Here is a 27,461-nt window from a genome sequence, read left to right as displayed (position 1 = left end):
TGTGGGGATCATTTTAGACTCTCAGTTATATTGTAAAAGTCATTCTGAAAATGTCAGTGAAAGAATTAACGCTAACCTGAGTGTTTTGAGATGACATGAAATTGTTTGACGTTTGACTGTGCCTTGCTGTTTCTAAATTCAGTGGTACCCTCACATTTGTCCTATGGTTGGACTACATGGTCTCGGGTCAACCAGTCTATAATTAAATCTATCAAGTGTCTTTACAGTCGTGCCCAGAAAATCTTGGACAAAAAGCAAATAATGTACCACCATCGCCACATCTTAAGTAAATCCAAGTTTTTAAGTTTTGCAAACTCCATTGATTTTCAACATGTAAAGCTCATGTTTAAATGTTTAAATGGATGCAGCGTCTCTGTGAATACTTTAACAAACTAGAGAGCAGATCCCCTAGAACAGCTTCAAATGGCAAATTTAAAGTAAAACATCTTTTCAACTTCGTCTTGGAAGTCTCTGCCTGATCACTTTAAATCTGCGGCAGACCTCACCACTTTTGAGAAACCTACTAAATCCTGGTTAATTTAGCAACAAACTTGTACTAACTTATATCTAATTTTAACTGTAATGTCTTTAAATGTGTGCTTTATTTTATTTTATGTTATTTTTTCCTGTACTCACTTTACTTAGTTTGATATTTGTTGTATTCAGTTTACATTTTTTTAATCTTAGTGTTCCTTTTTTTTATTTTCATAAAAGCCCCTCTAGGGATGGGTGCTGCTAATTAGCATTTGCATTAAACACTATGATACTTCCATTGGATGGCTGTTTTTGGCTTGTCTATGTATACTGCATATGTCCCTGCCAAATAAATCATAAAATAAATAAATAAATGAGCTTGGGTCAAGCTGTCACAGTTAGTGGCGTAAACCAAACGGACCTTCTTCACAGCAGAAAATAGTACAGATAAAATTAAATAGTGAAGTAAACTAATTAATGTTCTCTTCCATTCAGGTCAAACAGATTCAGGGTGCTGTTTAAAATTCAGGTATGGTGACAGTCTTAGTAAAAGGCCACGCTGTTTACATTCCCTGAATTCATTATTAGTATATTTTACTGATTTTTCATAAGAAAATATTTTTCTCCTCGTAAATACCAGACCTCGTAAATTGCATGCACCAGAGACAGAAAGAACAAAGTGGCTGTTTAGTGCACCTCCGCATGTAGGTGACTGAGAAACTTTCTTTAGGTTACTTAAACGGACAGTTCACACCAAAATCAAAATACATATTTTTCCTCTTAACCTGATATTTATCTGTCTAGATAGTTTTGGTGTGAGCTGCACAGTTTTGGAGATATTGGCTGTAGAGGTGTCTGCATTCTTTCAAAAATACAGCTCAGCCAAGGAGGACGCAGTAAAAGGCTCACAGCCCACCCTGTCACGAGCATGACCCTCTTGTCCATGACTAGATGCACGCTTCTTTCTGTGACAACATGATCTGTGGATTATCTTCAGTAACTCGGTCATGATTTCTGAAAAGAGTAATTGCTGTTGGGTTTTTTGAATGTACTTTTTCGGTGCTTTGAGCACCACAAGCTGAGTGCCATCTATTTCTATTAAAGAAGATCGAGAGCAGGGGTTTTCAACTTCTGAGACTATGTCCCTCCTCTTCCAAAAATGTCGAGTTAAGTCAGTGTTTTGTCATGCAGCCCAAAATGTCTTAAGTCTGCACAGTGTACAACACCCTCTGTGCTCAGACCTTCAATTTGGGTGAGGAAAAACTTCTCCCCAAAAAAACCTTTTAACATGGGAAAAATGGAGGAAACTTCAGAAATAGGCACAAATGAGGGATCCTGCTCTGAGAACAGAAGGACTTGCATCAGATGATGAAATTCCTGATACATGTAACATAAAATGTTTTATAATGTCTATAAAGCAAGAAAGGGGGAAAGGAGGAAAGGAAGAGAGAAAGCTGGGCATTTTCAATTCAGGTAATTACATTTCTCAAATTCAAACGTGTCTGTGCCCTCTGACAGTTCCTGTAGTGACCACAGGGTGGCGACACGTGGCTAATCAGAGCCATGTGGCTCCTGTGGGCACAAGTCTCTGCAGTGAAGTTTGTAGGAAGGATTGCGCTCAGTTGGAGAGAGAGACAGTGAGGGGGAAAGTGAGCTGGGCTCCAGCGAGGAGGAAAGAGACACAAACCAGGAGAACCGGCCGGAGACAACTTTCTTCCAGACTCTCAGATTTTTTTTTTAACGGAGAGATTTTGGTGCGCTTTGAACGAGCAGCGGAAAACAGCGCACACTTTATCCAGGCACTGTGTTTTGAGTCTTTCATTTTTGGGGGGGGAGTTGCTCGAAATTAAATTTTGAGTGTAGTGGATGTGAAAAGCGGGCGAAGGTTTAACAACAGAGCCGGAGGAATGTATCCAACTCGGGCAGCAGCGAGTCAGCGTCTCTGGAGATGTCCAGCCTGCGCGCTCTGGATCGCCCTGCTCCTCCAAAGCGTCCTGGACCTGAGCGCGTCTGGTGAGTCTCAGTACTTTCCACCTTCCCTCCGTGATCATTCCCGTCTTTACTCTGCTTCTCCTGCTGGCTCCACTCACTGTGTGGGTCATCCCAACACGCGTGAATTCAACGGTGTAATCTGACGATCTTGACGAAAACTCTTTGTTGGGACTTCCCGCATGTGCTTGAAATACTCTGTAGTGGGTTTTTATTGACTTTACTGCACTTTAAAGACAAATTAAATCATCCATCATTGTGTTTATGTATGGTGTCAAATTTTTAACACCACTCTGTTTGTTTTTTGCTCCCGAAATCAGTTCATTCATGGCCACAGACTGTTGTTCCATCCATTTAAAGCAGAGCTGTTTGCCATCATTCAGCCTCCCCTCTCATGTAAATGATCTTTGGTTTTTAGATTATCGTCCTTTTGTCATTCTGAAGCCTCTGCGTGGGCAAAGACTTGACTCCATTGGCAGACAATGGGGGGCTCTTAACTAGCCAGCTGGATAGCTATTGTGCCCCCCAACCACCCCCCTCAATAATTTAGGACAATTTAAAGATAAGAGCTATATAAAATCTTAATTGGAAGGCAAACAGTTGTAAACCGTTTAGGTTTGACTGATGGTAAGACAGTGGCTATTTTACGCAGTAAGAGGAGGATGCATGGACAAGTTCTGGAAAAATAGGCCAGACTGTGGCCTCTGGGAAACAATACTGCAGTTTGTTACTAAATATAAAGAATCAGCCTCTTTGTTTGTGCACTGTGATTGAAAGTAAGGTGTTTTTGTTTGTTTTTTGTTCATTGAACAACCATAGGAACTACATTTCCACTGCCTTTTACTGAGCATGGCTGAGTGTGTGTGGTATCACATTTTATAGAGAGGATGGGCTGATGGTATGTGTAACTTGCTTTTGGTTGACTAATATAAGTATGATTGAATTCAGTTTGAATTAAGTTTGAATTGTTTATGGAGCTGCTCATGGAAAGCGTTTGAATTTTTTCCTGTTCTCTGGCTTTTGAGTGTATATTAAGTATAAAACAATCCTCCCCTCCTAGATGGGTTGTGATAAATTATCTCCGGAAGGTTTTTTGGGGTTTGTTTGGATTATCTCTGTCCTCCTTAAATGCTTTTGGCTGTTATTTACAATGGAGGTGTACTGTATGTGCTGCATTGAGCATAAAGCGTTCTGCTATGGCTCTTCACTTCTCATCCCTTCTTCTCTCTTTTTCTGCCTCTGTTTCTTCCTCCTTGGTAGGAAGGAATGTTAATCCACATTACTTAACTGGATGAGTTAGCTATAACTTCTTTAAATGGAGTTTCGTGATCGAATATGGAGTGGAGGAGAGCCAAGCCCCTGCTTCTCCAACTACTTCATATCTGGAAATGGACTCATTTCCACTTGGGAAATGACTGCATCTTTTAGCTGCACAGCTTAGAGGCAAAGCTACCCTGAAAATTAAATTTCATATGCTAATACTCTTATTCATGAAGCACAACTGATTCACTCTTGCAGTCCTTCCCACCACTGGAAACCAGAAAACTGCTGAAAAGCTCCACGGCTGTTTCTCACTGATGATCTGCAGCTGCTCTAATAATTTTGAGACAAACATTTTTTTTCTGTGCAACCAAATACTTGTGGACTCACTAGTGAAGTATTAATTAGTTGGTGGGTTGATTCATCAGGCTGATTATCTGACATTTGGAGATGATCTGACTCCAAATTAAGACCAAATATTATTGCTACACTGGAGCAATAAGACACACCTATTTTGGGGGGGATTTTAGTATTTCTTCTATTTTATATTAATACTTTTAACCAAACTTCAGCTTTTTTTGACATTGCTGTTTGTAACTGTTCACTGGTGACATTAGAAAGCTCTTTTCTCTCATTGAAAAGTGTAGAGAAATATTGCATGTTGCACAAACTGAGTGTGTTTATGTTGAGTCCTGTGCCAAAATTAACATCTCATTTATTACAAGCTTTGTTTCCATCTTGGCATAAAATTTAAGTCTCTATGGAAACTTTCATCTGTCAAATTGTGATTTTTGTTGTGTACTTGCACATGACTTTTTTATGTTTTATATATCGGCCATCAGCTGCCCTGCTGTCTAAATATCAGCACTATAGCCCTAACAGCTATAGACAAGAAGTTGATACCTATTAAGATGTTTTGTGCTTTCATTACATCCACAAACTTGACCTCTTATTTAGTGCCAGTGGATCAGCTCCAGGATATGTTTGTCGATGATATCACTGGGAGGCTCCCTGTCTCTCCTCCGGCTTGCTGTAATGGGAATGGACAGAAAGGAGCAACAGTGTGGTTCAACTGTAATCATACGTGAAAAGAAGAGTTCTGTACTCGGTGACCAGCAGTCAGTGGATATGATATGGCTATATTGGGGAAAGCAACTGAGCAAAGGTGACAAGAAAGAAACTGAAAGGCGCGGCCGTCTGTCTCTGTTTGCTGCTGTCTGGTCCTTCTGCAAGCTTCCAGTCAGGGGTCAGAGGTCACTGGTCTGTCACTGTGGTTCGGATGCCAGTGTTTCCAGGAGCAATCAGGGATTCTTCTGGCCACAGCATATTTACATGACAGACTTGGCAAAGAGTGTATGTATAAGAATGAAGGAACGGCAACAATAAAAACATTTATGTATGCATGATACGGGTGGATTAAACGGCATTGAAAGTACGCCTCCCATTTGACTGTTTTGTCCACACCATGCTGACCAGTAGAGCCCTCATTTTACTTCACCAAAAATGAGTTTTTCCAAGATTTGTTGTTGTCAGTCTGCGCCTGCTAATTGTCTGGACACTTGAGAGCCCATGCTGCCTTGTTTTGAAGCCAAGACATGGCTGAAAGTGCTGTGCTGGGTTAGCACGCGTTGCTTGTGTAAAACATAGTGGTGGATGTGAGACAGTGGATACAGCAGATTAAAATATTGCTGTCTTTTTTCTTCGCTGTCTCCTCAGTGGCCCCTCTCCTGACTTTTCTCCATGTATTTGTGTGTGTGTTTGTGGAGGAGCTCAGCTGTAATGCATAGAGTAGATTAAAGGCTGCAGCATGATAATAAGTTACATCAAAGTTAAAAGTACAGATAAAAGATCTGATAACTTTGAAACTTTGCCAAATTTATACCTGTCAAACAAACCTAAATAGACAGATTTAGTGTGTTTGTAACAATTTGCGACACAAGAAGAGGACGAAGTGTTGATAAAAAGACTGGTACAACTACAACATTACCTGTGTAATTATGGTTTTGATTTAAAAAGTCAAATAATGAAAAAAACTGATAATCTGCAAAAATATGTTTGATGAAAGAGGTTAAAAGGAGTGGTCATACTTTTTGCTATTTATTAATCCAGTTTTCCTCATTGAATCTTCTCAATCCTCTGTGCTACGTGAAACTTATCCTTGTAATACAGTTAGGAGTTCAGTAGTAGTTGCCATGCAGTTGACATACTGGTGCTTTACCCCTTCAGAAGCTTTTGTATTGAAATTTTAAGGGAAATGGATATACTGTTACCGATTTGTCTTTCAAATTATACTCTGGTACAAATCTTAGGCCATACTGCAGAGCCCTAACGGATGATTTATGTATTTTAAGGAGTTGCATGAACTCTCAGCTGATTTTAATACCCAAAAATGTGACTAATTGGCTCAAAGTGCAGTCCAAGTCAAATATACTCCTCAAAAAATCTTTGAAACCTAATGAAGTGCAACACACTTTCTACACTTAAATGCTCACAAAACATTAATCAGAATTTGATGAGCATTTGGTGATCAGGTCAAGGCAGGAAATTGGATAATGGGTTTGTACTTGTGTTCATCTGATTACTCTAAAACCAGAGTTTACATGCACTTTTGTCAGCATTCGGGCTTCTTCACTACTCTTGCCAGAAAAAACTTTGGCATCATGATCAGCCTTCTAGGTGCTAATCTAAACAAGGATGGAATCATGTAGAACAGATCGTGAGATTTTATTCTTACAGGCATTGACTCATGTACAAATCACAACTGCCCTCCTGTGGAGATGTTTTCCTTACATTTGCGCACACTTGGTTGACATAGCCTGTTTTTTTCCAGCAGGAATCTAGCTGTGCAGCCTGAGTTTATTCTTATTCAGCTAACTTGAAATTGAACCCAGATTTTGCAGCATGGGAATCACATTTATTCTGAAAGTCAGATTACCACAGGGCAGTTGTACCTTTTATTTTCTTAAACATGAGATAGGTGCAGCATCTTTTCAAAATAGTCACTGTCATTTCATCTTTCAGCCCCTGCCCTTTAGCTCCAAAGTAATAATCTGTGACACGTTCATAAAAATAAATTCACAGCAATGTTTTTTGACTATATAAACTGTGTAAATGTTTCTGAACGTGGGACATTCACCTCTGAACATAGAAGGTCCTCTGCAGGGCAGACACTATGTGAAATCTGTTTAGAGTTGCATTTAGCCTTTTAATAACACTCAGGAAGGCCATAAATCATGCTGGGTGGAACTGCCTCGGTGCAGTTTTCAACGGGACACACTGTTGACACTAAAGGCACTTCACCCCTGGAAAAAATCCTCCGTTCTACAGGCTGAGTGTGTAGGAGCTTGTCCTGCTCTCGCTGCTACTGAGATGTCTATCTGTGCTGCTATATGTCTTCTGGCATTTTCTTAGATTCATATAAAAGGAACAGTTTACAAGGAGGTGAAAGATGTCAGAGTGTGTCCTTGTAAGATTTGTGCAAATCAGCCACTCCCTCTAGTGATTTTATATTTCTCAATGCTTTTCATCATCGCGATATTGCTATAATTTCTGCTTTATGTGTGACTACATTCAGTAAATCTATATTTTATCCATATGCTCTGGGAAATGTTGGGTTCTGTCATGGTCTGAGTGGTACATCACATTCAGATAAATGACTGTGCTGTGTTTAAAACTCAACTCCCACTCTGCACAGTGCACGCCACACTAACTCAGGCATCAAGTGCTGTGCATCCCTAAAAGCTTTTGGCAGACACTGAAGAATGTGGCAGGAACTGTATGTGTGAAACAGATGTATGGTCTTTTTCTGGGAGGAGGGGTCGATTTTTGTAATTTTTTTTTAGACACTTTGCCTCCATTTTAAGCGTGTGAAAAGGGAGGAAAGTCATGGACATTAATTTAATCAGCACATAGCCATAAATCATACGCTCCCACTCTGTTTTATGTCACTGATTTAAAACATCGGTGTGTAAACCACGTCGTGCACTGGCAATTACCTACTTCCCACTCGTTATTAAGCACATGTGTTTGTCAAGGCTCCGTGTGCTTCAGTTGTTGCCAAAGGGCAAACTGTTTGGAGAATATTGTGTGCTAATTGTTTAACTGATGTACAGCCAGCAGCCGATTTGATTTTAACAATATATAAAGTATCAAGATATCAAATAACTAATGTAATGTTTACTGCTTTTTTTTTTAGTTTGAATTTTCAGTCTCATATTGTGGTTGTTGTTTCCTAAACGAGACTATCTGATTGATTACTACAGATTTCACAGAATTTGAAGTTTCCTTGATCATGTGTGATGCCAGTAAATGGTACAGTTGTTTTCCATTTAGTTGCTGGCTGGAATGTCCTGAAAATATGTTGTCAGTGCTTGGTTGACAGAGGAATTCTTGAAGGAGAGGCTGATCTTAGGTTTTCTCTCTCTGCCAAGCCGACCAAGCCTTTCTGTGAATGGTAAGAAGTGTAAATTTCTTGCATTTGCGTAATACTGGCAGAAAAATGCTCTTATTTCCACAAATCGGACTCTGTGGAGCGTGCTTGTTTTTTAGTGGTCAGAGTCCCTCGGAGAGGCAGCGTTTAATCAAAGGCTAAACACAGTTCACTCAGATCCTCGTCTGAAACGTTTGATAAAGTTTCTGCCACTACAAACTGTAGCCGAGCGTGAAAACCCTTTTCCTGCAATTTACTGTCTGCACAGGAGGTCATTCTGTTAGAGGGAGAAAAACCTCTGCAGGGTTCAGGGAACTGTAGCACTGGATTAACAAAAGGAACAAAAAACACGAGTTTAGGTTTTAGTGCTGCAGTTTAGAAGCCAGTGTATAAATGTGGCACTTAAATGATTTTAACAGAGGTGGAGTCTGGAATGAGTCAGGAAATAAGCTGCAGCAAGGTTGCATAATTGTTTGTCAAAAATGCTTGGTACATTAATAGACTAAATTATATTTGCCCCTTTCCATAAATTGACCTGTTCTGTATGTTCGACTACAAATTAAATAGCTTTCTATACCTTCTATTCAATACTTTCTGTGTTGATGTCTTTCAACTGCTGTCTGGAAGACAAATTACGCCTGCCACATAAAAAATGTTCTCTGCTGTACTTTATACACACGATACAATGAGTCCTTTGCTGCAGTTGTAAGGCAAGCTGTAAGTGCGAGAGTGTGCTGATGACAAAGTGACACTTTAATGAGTCTAATGGAATAAGCCACACATACTGCATATCAATTTCCCATATGGACTTGGCACGGTTTAATGTTGAGGACTGCTGGGAATACCACTGGCTTAAAGAGCTCTAAATTTCATTGAGACCACTCTTCATTGCAGTTTTATCAAATTACTGCTTTGCTAGCATCCTCCACGGCTAGCTTCGCCATGGCTTAATACGTGGAGATCATGCTACATTTCATTTAATAGGGAGCAGGATGAAACACGGCTTTTTAAAGTCCCCTATATGTGTCAGAGTAAATCTTTTTAAACCCTGTTTGCGTTGCATTAAGGACTTCAGAAACCCCCGCTGCAAGCAGACGGGCAGATCTCAGTCTACCTACAATTAGGTCTTTGTACAGCACCACGCTCCTTCCAAGGTATTAAATACCCCAAACTTTATGGGCTTCTCCACCAAAATGTTAGTGTTTATTATCCCAAAAAATATATAGCTTATCACTTAATGGAGGAATATTTTACTTTATCAACTTTTCTGCAATCACATTTTTAAAATTTTTGCAGCATGGTCATCTTTTTCCCAACATGCCTGTATATAAGTGCTTGGCCTAAGCCAAGAGGGCTGCACAGTTAATCGAAATATTATCAAGATTGCAGTATGTCCAAGTGCAATATCTAAAATGTGTGGCTAAACAGCATTATAATGAAGTACTGTAGTGCTGCAGAGATACCCTGGCCTACAAAGGATGTTTATTTGTGGAGCCTGACCTATATGTCAGCAGACCAATGTTGGCCTGAGGCAGCTATATCAGTCTATATCGATATCGGCATGTATGCTGTCTGATATGTCTGTCTGATAATGTTTATGTATGTATTGTATACATACATTGTATATTGTGTATAGAGATGGGTTCCATAATATGGTCGAAAAAATAAAGGCCTAGACCAAGCTCTATTTATTTGCTACAGACCCCGACAAATGCCACAGCATCATGATTTTAACATTTTTTTTAGTGAAATTAAAATTGTGATGCAGAAAAAATCTTCCCCACTAATCGTGATTCATATCACAATCATAATATCTGTCAAAATATTTGCAATATGATTTTTTTTTACCATATCGTGCAGCCCTATCAGCCAAGTAGTCATGAACTGAGGTGCAATTGTCATCTACTCTACTGTGTAATTTAACCTCGCCTTCGCTGTCTCAATAACTTTAATGTCAGTAAAAGGTTGGAAACACTAATCAAGTACATGCTGTTTGCGGGTAAAAACTAGGTAGAAAAGTTGTGTATAGTCGCGCCTCAAAGTATGTTTTCACTACACACAGACCTACTTTCTGCCTGCTAGAGGATCACAGAGTAGTCAACCCCTCCGTCACCCCTCCACCATCAGCATGACATCAAAACTCCTTGGCACCCCTCTTATCTGGCTGGCAGGAGACGAATGCTGGCACTCTCTCCCTGTTTTTCTTTTTTTTTTCTTTGCTCTCGTTCTGACTTTCTTGGCTCTATTCAGTTTTACACACACACACACACACACACACACACACACACACACACACACACACACACACACACTGTCCCTTTCCCTCTTCTCCTGTACAGTACAGTTCATTTTGGCTGCTGAGTGGCTCCTCCACTTGGCCCTTCTTGCCTGGCTGACTGACATGCTGCTCTTGGCTGCGCCGTGTGTGTTTACTCAACAATAACTGAGAGCGGGGTGGCTCCACACCAGCTCCTGATCTTCAGAGACACGATCATAATGACTCATACAGGCCTTTGGTAAGGGTTTGCCAGTATTTAACATCTTTAATTTGAGCTAGAGCTTTTGTGATGTTCGTGGATGCAGAAACACTTTATCCTTTTTGTTCACTCATTACAATATGTGATGATTATGAGAGGGATGTTTAGTCAAAATTTGGCTTTCTCTGTATCACAGTCCTGATCATGTCTCGACTCTTTCGTCCACGTGATACTGTGGTTACACCATGAAACCATTGGACCATCAGCTCCGCTGAGACATTTGTATAAACTTATCACTCTGCAGTTATTAATAGAACATCATCACATGTATTTTGTGCAATTCCAATATGATTCTTGGCAGCTCCATCATTCAAATCTTTCTTTTCCTTTTGTTTCTGTATTTCTTTCTTTTTTTCATGCCTCTAACACGCACACAAATGATGTGAATAGCACATTTTTCTTGTAGTACTGTGTAATGTGGAAAGTGCTTGGAGTACAAACTTCACTCTGCTTGCGGAATTATTAAACCAGAGATGTTTGGACGGCAGGAAATTTAATTTTACGGGGCATCTGATGATTTGTGTTCAGAGTTTGAAATAACTGAACCCTTTTGAATGAGTGTATGTATGTGTTGTGTGTGTGTATATATACTCTATATAGTGTTGGATATGCTTGTCAGGGCTTGTGTGACATACAGACAGAAGTGTGTTTGGCTATTTTTTTTGTCTTTTATTGCTTTGTAATTACAATCAGTAGGTATAGAAGCTATAATCCTGTTGTAGTCTGAAGTCGAGGAATTCTGCCTTTTGAAGATTAGTTCCTGTAAATGGGTTTTAGTTCAAAGCTGCTGGTTGACCGGTCTACTTTGGCCACTAAACACATTTGGGGATCTGCTAAAGTAGTAACAACAAGATTGTGAATGTCTAAGCCCTTTCGTCTTTCATTGTTTTCAGTTGGGGGTTCAAGCTTTAGCTGTTTCATGAGCACCTACGAACCTACAAACCGAACTATTTTGATTAAAGGCTGTGTCTCTTGTAGATCACCTCATCAAAAGAGCTGTTTAATTTTTCGGTGATGCAGCTCTGAATGTCTGTCTTCACCACCCAGGCGGTCCATCTGGTTGACCAGACAATCAGAGCGTAATTTGCAAAGTCTGCTCTCAGTGTTGCAAAAGATCTTGAATGAAGCTTTCCCATTTTTCTCTTTGTCCCTTTCCCATGAGAGATTCGCTTGGCTGTGGGTGCTTACTGTATGTTTCGCAATGTTTTTTTCTGCTCCATTGAGAAAGTTTGGCAGGCTTGTGTTATATTTGTTTCAACTGGGAGGCGTTGTTTTATCATTATATGGGATTTATGGTCAGAAGCAACCAACGGTCCCTCTGCCCTCATCTTTCTCTTCTGTCAGCTTCTTTACACCCATGTCATTTCTCCATATGTGTTGAAGCCCCTTAGCCAAAGAGAAAGCCCCAAAATATCAATACATTCAACTGAAACGCATGCTTTTTATGCTTGCAAGTGGTGGTCCTCAAATTGAAAGAAGAATTAATTTTATTAAATCAGGGTATGCTCACTATGGCTGGAAATATACTTGCTGTTTAATTACACATTTGTGATTGCATATGCGTTACTTTCTGAGGATGCATACAACCGCTGCTCCAGATGAACCCAGGATATGCAATGCAGCCTTGATGCGTAGGGATGCGAAGGAACACATGTATGAACGGGTAGTTAAAAGCAGTGACCTCGTCCAGGTCGTGGCAGCATAAGCATGAAGTTACTGGTCTTTGTGCATTATGAAATAACCATTAAGTGTCTTGATTGAAAAAGACAGAAGGCCAAAAATGGAGGGTAAATTATGCATTTTTTTTTGGACGTAGTCAGCTTAGTGTTGACTTAGTGGTCTCAAACAGTGTTAAATATATTGGCATGTGTGGACATGGCCTTAACGTGCTTGTTTAAACAACGGCTTTGTCACATTGTTCTCTAAGCAAGCCCCCTATTAACCAGCAGCTAGTGTTTACCCAGCCACTTCACTCACACAAAAGACTTAAGAGGGGCTGCCTTGAACTGGAAGCTCAGTCCTGTTGTCCAGGGGATCTCAGACTTTCACACTGGGCTGACAAGTTGTGCAACAAGTACTACTACTGGAACTAGAAGCATCTCTGCTCTTGCTGAAAACGATGTCTATTTGAATGACCAGCATGGCTGTAAATTGTGATGATAATGTTCAGGGACAAAAGCTGTGACGGGAACCAGAAACCATAAATTAAACAGTGACTTTGCACGAATAAAAAAGCACAAAAGGCCATAAGAAAATTTGACTTAAATGGAAATTCCCTTTCCATCCATTCTAATCCTGTATTGACCACACTGACCGAGGAATCTGGAGTTAAAGGGCTCACTGGCTGTACCGTGAGTTAAATGCCCATCCAGCAAACCACTGCTGGCTAGCCATCTGCATAATTCAGTACCAACTGGGAAACCATTGTCCTTGTGTGGCATTAGATGTGGTCATAGGTGATAGGGCATATGGAAAAACTTTCAGTGATCAGGTCTCTTGATGAAACTTGGTACAACTTTCTTCTTCCATTTGAATTTCTCAGAATTCAAGCTTAAGATTTAAAAAAAAAATCAGCCAGTTTTGTTTTTTTGTTACAGAAACTAAAGCTGGGTGTATGAGAGTCTGCAGATTATGGTATGCTCAACACCCAAAGTTTTGGCAAACCCTCAAAGCTTTCTTCACAGTCTTGGGGAAAAGTTGTTACCATATTACCCACACAGTCACTGGTAGCCTCTTAAATCCATTTTGGCTTGATGGCCTCACCATACAGCACCTTCTCTCAAGGCGAAGTTAGTGACTTCTGTGCACTCTCCAGATTGTGGGTCTGTCTTTAACAGAAACAAGTGAGTGAGAAGAATAACGGGATGGAAGGACACGGTCGGATGTTTTTTACGCTACCAACTGTCCAGATGCGTTAACCAGAGGCTCGTAGAAAGGAACACTGTGTTTGAAGTCTGAGCGGCTGTGGGTTTTTGTGGTGAAATCTGCAGGAATGGTAATAGACGGGTATGGAATAGTCATAGGGTTGGAATCTGTTTTGTGTGAGTGTGACAAAATTTATGCTATCTTCTTCATCACTGACTCCCTCTCATTCATTCAGAGAGTTGAGCTCATGGAGGGGAAGTCTGTATTTAACTAGAGGCGGGCGGAAAGGAATCTCGTCAACCAGGACGCTCCCGACCAGGAATTCATACATTTATCCTGTGGGATGCAGAATGCCGCTCTTGCCCTCCGCAGGCGAGGCGAATAGAAAAACGATGGTGAGTGTTGAGGGGAAAATTGAGTTTACCCATTAAAGCAGCCACCCCCTTTTTTTCATATTTCCACTTTGAACAGTTATTTAATTTCCCGGTAGATGTTTATGAAAGCTGACACTGACTTGGAACCAACCTGCGTTTAAGTTTACTTAATAGTGCGGTTGTGTCCCGCATGCCAACAGTCCTCTCACACCTCACTCTTGTTTTCCTGTCTCTCCATATATCTGTCTCTGTCTTTCCCTAAATCTCTCCCCTGCTCCCCCTCTTTCTCTCAGAAAGCATTGATTTCAGCAGGGCAGGAAATGAAACTCCATTGCCCTGCGACTCCCAGCAGGAGAGGGGGACCCAGGGAGGGTAAGAGGAAGAGGTTCATTGAGTAAAAGAAGTCCATTACTACTTTTTTTTGAAGGGGATGAAAAGATTGATAGTCTGAGGATGTGAGTGAGGACTGGGATGGGCCTGGCTCAGCTAAGAGAAAGCTGAGAGGGCTAAGAACGATATTGAGATGAGAAAATATTTTCGTAGAGGCGATTGACTGACGGCAGGCTTAAATTAACTCTCAGCAAGTTATCAATCAATAGGTCGAAACATTTGACTCATTAAACAGGGTTTGTACAAAGTTATGAAAGTCTGGAAGATACTGGATTTTTATCATTAGGGTTTCAAGGATGGAAATATGCTAGAATTCAGTTTTCTCAGTTTTCTCCACATCCATTTTCTACATAGCGGCCAGGAGCAGCGTTATCATATTACAACTAAACAGTGCACTAAAATATGTTTCTGAAAACATTAACAGAATATTACTGATCAGCACTGCTTAGTTTGAAAGTTTGATCTGAGTTTCAGGAGTCTCTGTTGGATATGGTTGTGGCTGAAAGGGAACCCTTAATTTGTAAAACTCTTGCAAGATTTGTACGTTGTTTGTTCATTGTGCACATTGTACACACCTGTTTTATATGTGACAACAATTTGGTATGGACTGGGTATGTTTAGAGACAGAAATCACTTGTTTATTGGTAAAGAAAGATCATAGTTTGGGATAAAATGATCATTCTTGCAAGATCTTCCTTGGGTCTGGGGCTCCTTGCAAGACGTGAGAGCTGTGATTGCAGCTGCCTGGTTACAGTCTTTCTTGTTTTGCAGCTGAACAGCCACCAAAATATGTTTATGAAAACATTTTAAATGAGAAATGGGCAACGTAGGAACATAATGATGCTCTACATTTGATCAGCACTGCCGAGTTTGACAGTTTGAGTGAAGGAAGTGTGTATTTGTTTTGGTCTGAGATGCTGGTGCTCTATCGTGACTGCTCTATACGATCCAGTCATGATTTGTTTGTTGTTGTTGCGTATCACACCAGATGAGGAGTGGAGCTACATTGGCTGACGTGAGTGCTGAAATGAAAAGGGTGCATTTTCCCCCTCTGGCGTTTTCCACTTTTTTTTCCATTTCGCTTGGCGTCACAATTTAGATGTGATGATAAAGGAGAGTCTAGAAATTTTTGGTTTAGGTACCTTGAAAGTGCTTGAAAAGTGTACAAACCCTGATTTAAAGAACACGTAACAGACAGAAAAACAAATAAACAGCTACAGACTGACAGTAAAGAAAGGGGACTCTGAGTAGTGGAAGATTGGTGGCCCCACTATCTTTGACAACTCCTGACCCTCATCCCTCTATCAGAAGTCAATGATCTTCTCCTCAGAGGGGCCTATATAAGAGGCTTAGGCCCGCGTGATCCCACTGCCTGTTTGCTTAACCTCTGCGTGGCTGCCTCAGCAGTGCTAAGCTTTACCCACAAGAGCTCATTACCTCTCAGCCCTCCGTCTCTCTCACTATTTCATCCAGACATTGTAGCAACTGGAACATTGGGTTTAAGAGCCTCTGATTATGTACACTGTTAAGCCCTTCATACTAAAATATGACGTGAACTGTGAAAAATATGCGTACTCTTACAGTCTATGTCATGTCAACACTTACGCTTGCAAAATGGCTACATTTTAAGGATTAAATTTGGAAATGTTGAGCAATGCATGGAGGACATATTATTTTCTAACAGAAGAAGACAGATTCCCAGCATTTCACTGTCCCGCAGTAATCTTTAGTGGAACATAAAACCTGTCATGTCATTACAGCTATAATTGGAGTAAAGGAGAGATGGCACAGCTTCAGCATCTTTCCAGACATTTAGCCACAGTTCCACTGCACTTGAATAGAATATTTATTGAGCTTTTCATCAAGATGAACAACTGTTTATACTATTGCATGCATTGTGTAATGATGTTTTGCAACAAGGCAGGGGCCCGTCCCTGTAGATGTATGCAGCCTGAAGGGTCCTGCTGCATTGAAACGGGGGAAAAAAGGAAAACAAATCTCTGCTATGGACATTGTGGCTTATTATTTCTGACATGCTCTGTTGAAGCGCTGATTCGAAATGGGCCGGTGCTGATAATTCGGAGCAAGACAGATCGCTGTGGCTGTGATTCATGACTGTTTGAGCAGGACTTCAAACAATAGTGGAGTTGGTCCGAAGTTTCCCGGCTGGTACTGTTCAACAATTTGGACTACTGTCAGCTCACGGCAGGGCCTTGTGGGAGAGGTTGGCCGGGCGAGAGTTTGTCTGAGCTGTCCTCCTTTAAGCTTTCCTCTACTTTTCCTCCCAGTCTGCTTTTGTCTACATCTCCCTCTCCTCCTCTGTCTTCTCATCCTCAAAAGCTTTGTCCAAAGCAGAGGTTTCGTTAAGAAACATTTTTGTATTCTAATTATATCCTGGATCATATTCTGTTCTGGCTCTTTGTTATTGTGACTTCTTTAGTTGTCTGTGTGTCCATGACCAGCCAGTGGTGACCTGTTGTCCCTCACTGCCCTCTCTTTGAATCCCAGGCTTTGTTAGTACATTTACTCTTTAATCAAATTTGATTTAAATCCGGCCAGCTGGCTAGTGTAACTCTAATCATGATGGCCCTGACCAGGAGTGGACACTGTCCTTTGTCTTGATATTTGTTGGTGTGTAAATTTGGTACAAACACTGTATGTGCCTCTCTGAACATTTTGTGCTCCCTAAAATTTACAAATTCCAAGCAAAGAGCTGGTTTCTATAAGTGCTAAACATAGCTACTCCAACAATTCACCCCTTTCCATTATCTTGCAGTCATGCAAACCCTGTTCTGTTGAGAGTCAAGTGATTTCCCTCTAATCAGACTAGGTGACTGGAAGAGGCACAGTGTAACATCCTGGTGCATAATTATCTATGAGCCCTAACACTAGGCTTGTTTTTTGTTGTAGTTTACATTTATAGTAAGAAATAATGAAGTGTGAGTCAGGTGATTCAGAATTTTTGTTTTGATGTAGGAGGAAAACATCAAACATACATCCTGTCCAGAACACAAAACTAGTCTCTCATCACCTTTAGAAATGGCATTTTTAAGGATATAATCATTTATCTTTGGTTTCTATATGTTTTGATTGACAGTTGTTGATGTTAAAAACAGATTACATGAAAGAGTGTTAGAATGTTAGAAAAAGTGTAAGAGAAAGTGGTAGAATGAGAAAAGATGCTATCCTAGCAATTTGTCATATTTTTTTAGAAACTGTCATGTTAGCCGTTGACTTATCCTTTTTGCATCACAATGTCGTGACATTTGTTGAGGTCTGTGCCAAAGTAACATGTTTTCTCATCTCTGCAGAACAGGATTTGTAGGACAGGGTATCTCTTAATCAAATAATCTCAGCTTCTTTGTTGTTGATGTTTTACTTGGCCATGTTTCGAGTTCAATAATATTTCAATTAATTGTGCAGCCTTATTGTAGATCTGTGAGATTAAGGGAACAACAATTTTCTTACCCACTGCCCTCCGTGTGTAATTGGCACAAATAACGCTTTGCAAATGAGGGCACTATGAGCTTGTTAAATGTGTTTAGGAAGTCACACAAGCTCTCCGCTGCTTGCTGAATGAGTTACATCACACAGCGGTTTACACAAGCTGCCTCCAGAAATGTGTAGTGAAGACTCCTCATTTGTACTGTGACAAATGTGCATTTTTTTACACTAGTTACACGGGCTTGCCTCGCTCAACAACAATAAAACTTAAAGAAAAACAGTAGTTAAGATGGTCGCAGACAATAGCAGAGAAGTGTTTTACTGCTGGTTGCACAGCAGATAGCTGCCTACATGTTTGCCTGTGCTTACACACCAATGCAGCCAGAATGTGATTGGTGGTATGCATTTGCAAATGTGCACGCCCCATGTCCCAGTGTTGGTGGTCTTGGAAAGCCACCAAGATCACCCGGCTGCTCTGTAATGTGAAAGCAATTAGCAGCCAGCGGTTTTACACAGGCTGATATGTGTGGAATAACAAAGGGGAATGTAGGTCAGCGGTGAGCCATAGGTACACGGTGTGGCCATCGCTGCTCTGTGGACCATGTGTAGTTATTTTAAAACATTAATTGTACATGTTTATAGGTACTGAATGCACATGTCAACACACCACAGCAAACTCCTCATATGTGAGAACCTACTTTGCAATAAAACAGATTCTGATTTGAAGCTAATTTTGCTCTAATGTAGCTCTTTTCCTGACTAATCAGTCTTTTGTATGCAGCAAAATGACATGTGTCTTATTGGCTCAACAGTTAGCAATAAAATGAGATTTAGGACTGCACCTAACAACTATTTTCACTGTTGATTAATCTGTTATTTATTTTCTTGATTATTTAATTAGTTGTTTGCTCTATAAAATGTCAGAATATTGTGACAGAGGTTGATAACCGTGACTGATGTTTATTAATATGCACTGTCCCTGTGAAATGAAATAAAATAAAATAAATCTGTGTGTTCCAAAGCCCAAGATGACATCCCCGGATGTCTTGTTTTGTCCACAACCCAAAGATATTCAGTTTACTGTCACAGAGGAGTAAAGAAACCAAAAAATATTCACAATTTAAAAGCTTATTGGTAAAAAAAGCTAGTTGATGATTAACCTAATAGTTGACAACTAATTGATTGATTGTTGCAGCTCTGATGAGATTCAAGCTGCTACTTTTTTAACTGGTTATGAAACGGTCTCAGTTTTATACTGATGCCTCAATATGACCTACATAAGCAAGCAAGATAAGTAAAAGATTGGCTTCATAGTTTGCTATATAGTTGCTTCTATAAAGTTTGCTCTTAATGCCAACCACTGGGTCACAGACTCCCAGGAAAAGGAGCAGTTAGTAGTGTGTTAGCAAGTTAAAAAGAAGCAGGGGGTGATTTTTATTTGGATAATTTTATTTTGTTATATTTTGTGGTTCTGTTCGCGGGCCTCCAAAATCAACACAATATGAAAGTTCCTCGTAGCAGCTTTAGATCATATGTCAAAATACTTTTTAGGAATGTAACAGAAGGGTGTTTTCAACATGGTCAACTGTCTTTCGGATACTTGGTAGAGGTCATAGTAAAATTCCTGACATAAATCGGTTTGTAGTGAGTTTAAACCCAGATTTTTTCAGCTCCCTGCAGACCTCTTTGATGTCTTCACCCTCCGTTTACTTCATCTGACATTCATTTTAATGAGACGGACTTTCCCCCGATAGAAATCTGCCTCTGACTTATGCTGGAATACAGTAAATCGGTGCCACACACATATTCATGTCGGGTTAGATTGAGTTCCCTCTGTGTGTGTGAGATTCTTGTTTTGCGTGTGTGTGTTTACAGTGTGTGAGCAGGGTGCGTGCCCTCTGTCACATCTGGCAGCTTGTGGTTTTTTTTCATGAACTGCTAAATGAGGGGAAAAATACTCCCAGCTGCCCTCAGGAAAGCTCACCTGGTGCAGGGCCGTCGAAGTTCCTTGTTTGCTCTCTCACACTTTTCTTTCTCTTTCACGTTGTTCTCCACAAAACATGCAGATATACATGAACACGCTCCTGTTTTCAAGCAGCTTACTGTGTTTGCATTTTTCTCTATCTCTTTTTCATGACCTGTCAGAACATGCATGCCTTCTGTAGCCCAGTTTAAAGGAACACCCCCCCCCCCAAAAAAAAAAAAAAAAACAATTCCCACAGCCTGTATTGATATTTATCCATCTAGTTATTTAACGTGAGTCACAGAGTTTTGGAGATATCAGCTGTAGAGACTAAATGGCACTCGGCACACCAAAAAATACATTTGAAAAATTCAAAACCAGTGTCTTTTTCCAAAAATCATTACCCTGTTTCTCAGGATAATCCACACACCTTGTTGTGAGCTGTTTCATTGAGGAACTACTTTCTTTCTGCAGTGTAATCTACTGGAACTACTTTCTTTGTATTAGAAGGAAAGTAGTCCTTGCATGAAACTGCTCCTGACACGCGCAGTAGACTATCTTGAGTAACCAGGTCACGATTTTTGGAAAGAAGTGCTGGTTTTGAATTTTTGGTTTGGTTTGATTTTCTGTTTTTTTTGTGTGCATTGAGCTTTGAGCCATGCGCAATTTAGTATCATTATACTGGAGCGAAGGCAGACATCTCTACAGTAGATGTCTCAAAGACTTGCAGCTCACACCAAAAATATCTAGATGGATACATAGCACTGCAAGCCAAAGGAAAAACAAAAAAAGATTTGGAGGGGAAGTGTCCCTTTAAGGGTGCACAAGCATAAAAACATGCACATGTGACCTGGCCTTAAACGTACTATTAAGTAAGATATTCTGTACTTGCGTCCCAGCATAACCTCAGAAATCAGATTAAGACAAGACAAGAAGGACAGTTTGGCAGGGCTACATAAATAGCGGGAGCGACCGCAGCCTCTTCACATGGTAAAGTCATTTTCACCTCGGCCGCTGTGGGAAGAGGAGGCCAGGAGCAACATCCACCCCTCCCACCCCCTCACCTCAAACCCCCAGCCAGCATATTTCGGCTATCTTCAGGGAGCAGAGCTGGGAGGTATCAGCCTTGAGAGCTGAAAAGCAGCTTTTGTCTCCAGCGACCCTCCAAGACCTCTGCCTGCCTGCTCCATCAGCAAATCATAAACTACACGGCACAACTCGAGACACAGGAGTGCACGACGAGAGGAAGAAAGACAAGGGGAAGAAAAGGGAGGGAAAAACCAACAGGATGAAAGACTTGAAAAGCAAAGTAAACAAAGTGGAACGGTTGCCAGCTATAGATCAAACACAAACAGTCATATAAATCTGTGCACTTTGTAGATTAACGATGACCTTGACTAATGAGACACGTCATCAGGGGTTTGGCTGTACAGTATGTTGAAGAGGGAGAGAGGGAGTAAGAGAGGGTTACCAGTCGTTTCAACTGCTGTCTCACCTTGAATTTAACATTGCAATCTTAGCTATTTCTTAGCTAGGTGTTATATCCCCCTCCTCCCCAGACTCGAGGAAGGTCAGGCTAGCTGCAGAAACACTGCAGGAGTGCAGGACGCATGCTGCGTCGTAAATTGACAATATGATCAACTGTTTATAACCGTCAGTTGTCTGTCAATGTTTCTTCTTGAAAAAAAAAGCTTCTTGAAAACAAAAGCCCACTGCTCTGAAAATACACACTCACTCTGCCTGTCAGACACCATTAAAATTTTCCTCAATTTAACTGTTATAAACACCTACACCTTCTAAAAGACTGTTAATGATTTCTTACGACTCATAAACAGACACTTACTCATGTTGCAAACATTCAACATTAATTTGAACTCTAATTAATATGAAGCAGGCAAACAGACATTTCAAAGGGGGGCAGCACAGCTGTGCTATTGTTGTCAAAGAAGGAAGTATTTCAACTTAACATGTTCCCTAAGCTCTGATGACATATGATCATTTTATGGTTTATTATAGTAAATATATTACAGATTTGTCCTTTAATATAGGTCTACTGAGGTAAGATGCAGTGTGTAAGTATCTCTGGCTTTATTCTCACAAAAAGAGCCATGATACGTTATCAGTTTTCTGTCTTCGGCCTGGACCGTACCATTTAGCACTGACATCCAGAAATGGGAGCCTCCATCAGCAGTTATCTGCACCCTTCAGTCTGTCTCCCTGCCCAGTGAAAATAGTTCTCACTGGTAGTCTTCCCTCTCTCCTCTGCCCTGTTCCCTTTAGTTCAACCTACTACCTACCAACTTTTTCTTTGCTTACATGTCATATTATTGTCATACAATCCTTTCCTCCTCTCACTGTCTGATACGTTTTTTTTCCCTTTCTCATCCTCTCCCACTCTCTCTTTCCCAGACAGGATGAAAGCCACCTTAGCCGGGGAGCAATCATAGGCACCATGTCTATCAAAGCAAGGCTCACAACTAAGATTTAGTAGGCTTACCGCCTTACGCTCTTAACCCGTCATTTCAGGATTTCCAGGTTTCACACCAGTTGGGCACTGGATAAACAAATGTTGCAGCTGACACACTACAGCTACTGTTACAAGAAGAGTTTAACAAGATTTAGACAACATGTGCAGCAACATTTTACTTACAGCATTTTTGTAAAGCCGTGTATTCAGGATTTTGACCCAGTTAAATATGACAGTAGTGTCCTGGAAAATGAATATCACAAGGATCTTAAGTGCAGTCTACTCTTGAATATTTACATGTAGACTAGGGGTTGAATGATATGACAATAATCTGAATTGTTATTTTTTTAAAATCCGGTTTAGATAAAATAAATTATTTGAAAAATGTTCTGCTTTGGTTCTGATGCAGCTGCTTCTTCCTCTGTCTGTAGGCCATGCTAAAGTTGCCGTCAGTGTCCCATCTACGGCATGATCTAATTGTTAATTAGCAGACTTTATAGACTTCTGGGTAGCTTGAACTATAATTATTCATAGTAGTTTATTTATATTTTGCATTAATAATCTGAATGTGCAAATTATCAATCCAAATAAGTGTATTGTAGTGGAGTAAAAAGTACAATATTTGACTCCAGAGTGTAGTGGCAGCAGAGTCTGGGGCTCAGCGGACTGTCCAAAAAATTCAGGCTGGTTGTGTGCGGTTTAGTCTTATGAAATAGACGCTGCATATTCCCAAAGCTTGACCCTCAACCCAGCATTGTTCTGACGTTATTGTACCCTTTACACAAAGGCCACAAATCTACTGTATTCTCCTGCTCCAAATGATGAATCATCTACAAGTAGCACAGATCGTAAGTCATCAGGGTGGTGTTCTGTAGTGAGTAGGAAAGCCCCAGTTTAACCACAGGGCCCAAGTTCAAGAGCTTGTGTTGGTGAACACCCACGCCCTTCAAGTGTCTCTAAACAAGACAGTGAGTACGTACCGGCCCTCGGAGAGCTCTTCATTAACTGACCCTGCACTCTGACGTCCCCGTAGAGCTGGGGAAATGAAAAGAAAATGTCCCTACTGGGATCTATAAAGTAGCCCATGCAAATCGGTACGCTTCCTCAAAGTCTGACTCAGTCTATAGTCCCATCAGTGCCACCGGACCACCAAGCCTTCAGTTGGATCTGCCCCCTTGACGAGCCTCCATAAGCAAGAGCTGAGTAGAAGCAGTGGAAATCCTGAAACCAGCTTCTGTTAACTCTGGTTAAGTGTTAAATGCACATACAGGACAAACTACTTTAAGTTATTCTTAGGCTGTGTCCACCTTCCACATGATGTTTGTATTTCTTTCACCCGAACACTTTTGACATATTCTCTAAGTGAACTTATGTTTAAAGATCCTGTAGCTGTGACCTAAGTTTCAACTGTTTTTGGTAAATCCTGTGGAATTCAATTACCTTGTTACCTCAGTTTGGCTTATAATAAAAAAGCTTTGCAGGAAGGTGAACTATGGCTATTTTAGGAGACCTCAGGAGTGAAAAGGCCAAGAAACACAAGCGACTATTGTATTGTTTTTAAAAAAGATGGCCAAACACCAATTTTGGTCTGAATTATCCTATTCAGTGTGACTTCTGTTAGACTGACTGATTCGCTGTGTTTGCAACTCATTTATCTTGACTTGGCTTCTGTGTTCCAGGCAGTTAATAACTGAGGTGTGAAGTAACTAAGTACAAATACTTTGTTACTGTACTTAAGTAGATTTTTCAAGTATCTGTCCTTTACTTGAATATTTATTTTTCTGACAACTTTTACACTCTTTTAACACACAATATCTGTACTAATTACTCCTTGCACTATCAAAACAAGCTTGTTACTTTACCTTTAATACATTTAAGTGGAATTACTGGTTATTTTTATTTTGTGTCACTGTCTGCCACTTTCCCAACATCGGGACTTATTTCACCCTAAATGGATTGGACAATAACACATAGGTGTATCCATCAGTGCATATCACGCAAGACAGACATTAACAAGACAAAAACCTCAACATCATAACAAGATGAAAAGGACATAAAAGGTCAAAAAAGACTTAAGCTGAAAAAAGACCAAAAAAGGCATATCCAGACTAAAAACAAGGTAATGATGAAAAAAAAATTTAACAAGAAGAAAAACAGAATAAAAGATGGACCAAGATGAAAAAATGTTTAAAGGATGTAACAAGACAAAAAAGATGTAAAAAGACTAACAACAGGCAACAAGACAAAACAACAACATAAACAGACAAAAAAGACAGAACAGGACACAACAGGATGAAAAAGTTGCAAGATAAAGAAAAAGGACATAACAAGCCAAAAAAGGGATTTAATGGACAAAACAAGACAAAAAAGATGAAACAGACAAGAGAGTACTGGACAGAAGGTGAGGTTCAGTTAGCTTTGCATATAAACAGTTGGTTATGTTCTTCAGAGGGTTCCTTTTTACTTTTATAAGTAGTTGAGTACATTTCAGAGCCTCTATTTTAAAGAAGTTGAATTTGTGCTCTTACTTTCACCCTTTTTAACACAACTATCTGTGCTTCTACTTGAGGTCAGGATGTGTGTACTTTGGCCACGTCTGGTTAATAACAGGTCCCCAGATCAGGTCCTCATTTTTGCCCACATGGCTGCTACTTGTTGTGTTTTTGTGAAAGAGAAGAAAACGTGAGACATTCACAGAACATTAGAAGCTGCTCGACCGCCAGTCAGGCAATGATGCATTTAAAAAGGAAAAAAAAAGATTGAGTGAAGAAACTGACTGCAGCGTTGTGTCTCATTGAGAATAAGACCTGTGGGAGAGCTACTGTGTAACACACTGTTGAGGGCCAGTGACCCCTCTAGCTCACAATGTGTTTGTGTATCGTGTCTCTAGCCGAGGCTCATGTACAGCACATCCACCAGCTGAAATATGAATAGAAACAATGGGATAAGACGTGCAGGCCAGCCCTATAGATATGGGGCTAATGGTGGAGTTTCCAGCTCTATCTTTAGTTACCATCCATGAATGGAAAGAAAAGAGGGAGAGGCCAGCAGAGGGTAAAAAAGGGACAGGAGCCAGATGAGAAAGAGAATGAGGAGAAAAGGAAGACATGGTTTTTGGTAATCATTTGAATATTGTATTGTAAGCAGATTGCCTTGTTTGTGACTTACGATGAGGGAGTAAGGGTCTGTGAGAGGTAGTTAGTTGAAGAGGTGAAGAGTGAGTGAATGAAGGAGGGAGAATGAGCAAACAAGAGAGTGAAAGAGAGAGTGGGGAGGCGAGGGGGCAAGTCTTTTATGAGGCATGGAAAACGGGGTGAAAAGAGGGGAGAGGGGGGAGTCGATGCCTGCGGTGGGTCTGAATAGCGGGACCCCATGTCCTCTTTAATGTCAAATGAATAACTCCTGACCTAACACAGGCTTTTAATTGGTATAACCCACCAGTTGGATGGAGAGCCACATCGGTTGTATTGTGTGAAAGTGAGAAAATACACACATTCTGTCATCACACTGGAAAATTATACAGCATTTGAAATCAAGTGTTGGTGAATTTGTGGATCATGTGTATCTATATGTTCCAGTGTAAATATATGTTTATATCTGGCAGAGTTTTATATCCATATGGACTGAATTATTGTTGTGTTATTAATAAAAATGTTTGGCTTGCTGATTTGCCAATTTACTGACTCATTAGGTTTGAATAAGTATAAATATGTATTTTTATGTACATATAATTTAAAATACATATTTGTTTAAATTACATGAAACTATGATTTTTCCTCTCAAGCCTCTGTTGGTTACCTGAGCTTTTTTTAGTATGAGAAGACAGTGGGAATCAGATGAGAAAGTGAAGATTTCTAACGGAAATAAGTGCTGGTTGGTGAATCAGAGTACCTTTGTTTGCTCAATTTTCCACTTACTTTAAAAGCAGTGTATTTGATTTATTGCAGGTTAATTTTATTTGTGTAGCACCAGATGATAACAAAGTTGTCTCAGGGCACTTTGCAAATAGAGCAAGTCTAGATCGTACTCTTTATCTTTTATATTTCATATATTTTCATATTTTCTCCAGCTCTTTGACATTTTGCATTAAACAGGTTGAGTTCACCAGCCCATCTTAGCCTTTTCCCCTCTGTGAGAGCTGTTGGGAATGAATCAAACTGATGAGCTAAAAGCTTCTAAAGGCTGCAAAAAGCCTCAGAGTTGGTTGCTTATTCTCAGTGGCAGTAATATCCACCCTTTCTCATTACATGAAGTCGGTTGAATCAGTGTTAATATCAATAATACTGCTTACTGGAGCTTTAAGAAACGCTCTGCTCACTAGCTGACTAGTGAGGCCCCAGCTCTAGGAGTGGGGGCCCTCCCATGTTTGGGAAAAGAAGAAGCCCTGGGACCGTGAGCTTGTAGGATACTCTGTGCATGAATGACGGGGCAGGAGGGGGTGGCAGGGCAGGAGGAGAGGGGATGGCTGAAAGAGGCAGCTCAAGCAGAAAGAGAGGCAGAGGGGTTAAGTGGAGGCAGGTGTTCCATGACAAACCTTACAACCCCCCACCTCTCCTTTACTCTGGTTCCCTCCACCGACACCGGTCCGCTGAGAGTACCGCAAACTAGCCAAAGAGCAGACACTTGTTAGTCATTTCCCTCTTTCTCTGTTACTTTCTTTTGTTAGCTGTTATCCAACCACCTTATCCGTCTGATCTAATCTGTCCTACCAAATTGCGCCCTTTTCCTTTAATCCCAGGTTTCTTTCCATCGTCTCCTCTGTGTGCTTTCCCCTTTGCTGCAGGACCACCTGGCTTTGTGGTTTGAAATCGCATAAAACTCCTGTTGCTTTAAGCAGATGGACAGCTTTCCCACTGCTCCACTCCGCCTGACCCAGCTGGCAAATTAATTTAGATTGGATTGACGTAAAAAACGTGTTCTCTCATCGTGTTCCAGAGGTTATTAAACTGCAGCTCAAGACGAGAGCAGAATAGTACACAAATCCAGTTTTGATTGCTGGAAAAACAGGGAGCGCCTGATTGATGTAATTTCGTAAAATGAAATGAAATCGGTCTGTGATTATACATTTTGACCTTTTAGATGTAATGTAGTTAGCATCATTTCCAGTGGCTTTTATTTTTGGCATGTCACTATCACGTTTTCGTAGGTTAATATGCTCAGTCTGTGCAGAGATTCTTGATTAAAATGCCCTTTTCTGTTTTTTTCTAAGGCAGTCTCGCTTCATGTGTCACACACAATATGTCACTTCACTGATTAGATTTTGATGAAA

The 27,461-nt window shown here is 40.5% G+C and overlaps 1 protein-coding gene across 1 annotated transcript in view; it reads left to right on the top strand.

Annotated features, from left to right (window-relative positions):
• The first annotated feature begins 2,023 nt into the window (after positions 1 to 2,023).
• The window catches only part of ror1 (receptor tyrosine kinase-like orphan receptor 1), a 167,596-nt gene continuing 142,158 nt past the window's right edge, over positions 2,024 to 27,461 (top strand). Inside the window, exon 1 of the mRNA XM_084723668.1 lies at positions 2,024 to 2,487. Within this exon, the coding sequence (XP_084579794.1) occupies positions 2,382 to 2,487 (106 nt within the window). The 5' untranslated portion in view covers positions 2,024 to 2,381. The remainder of the gene's footprint in view (positions 2,488 to 27,461) is intronic.

This window comes from Lutjanus erythropterus, chromosome 7 (assembly GCF_056507025.1).
Source record: "Lutjanus erythropterus isolate fLutEry1 chromosome 7, fLutEry1.hap2, whole genome shotgun sequence".
Taxonomy (NCBI): Eukaryota; Metazoa; Chordata; class Actinopteri; order Lutjaniformes; family Lutjanidae; genus Lutjanus; species Lutjanus erythropterus.
This window is presented reverse-complemented; position numbering and strand designations above follow the sequence as displayed.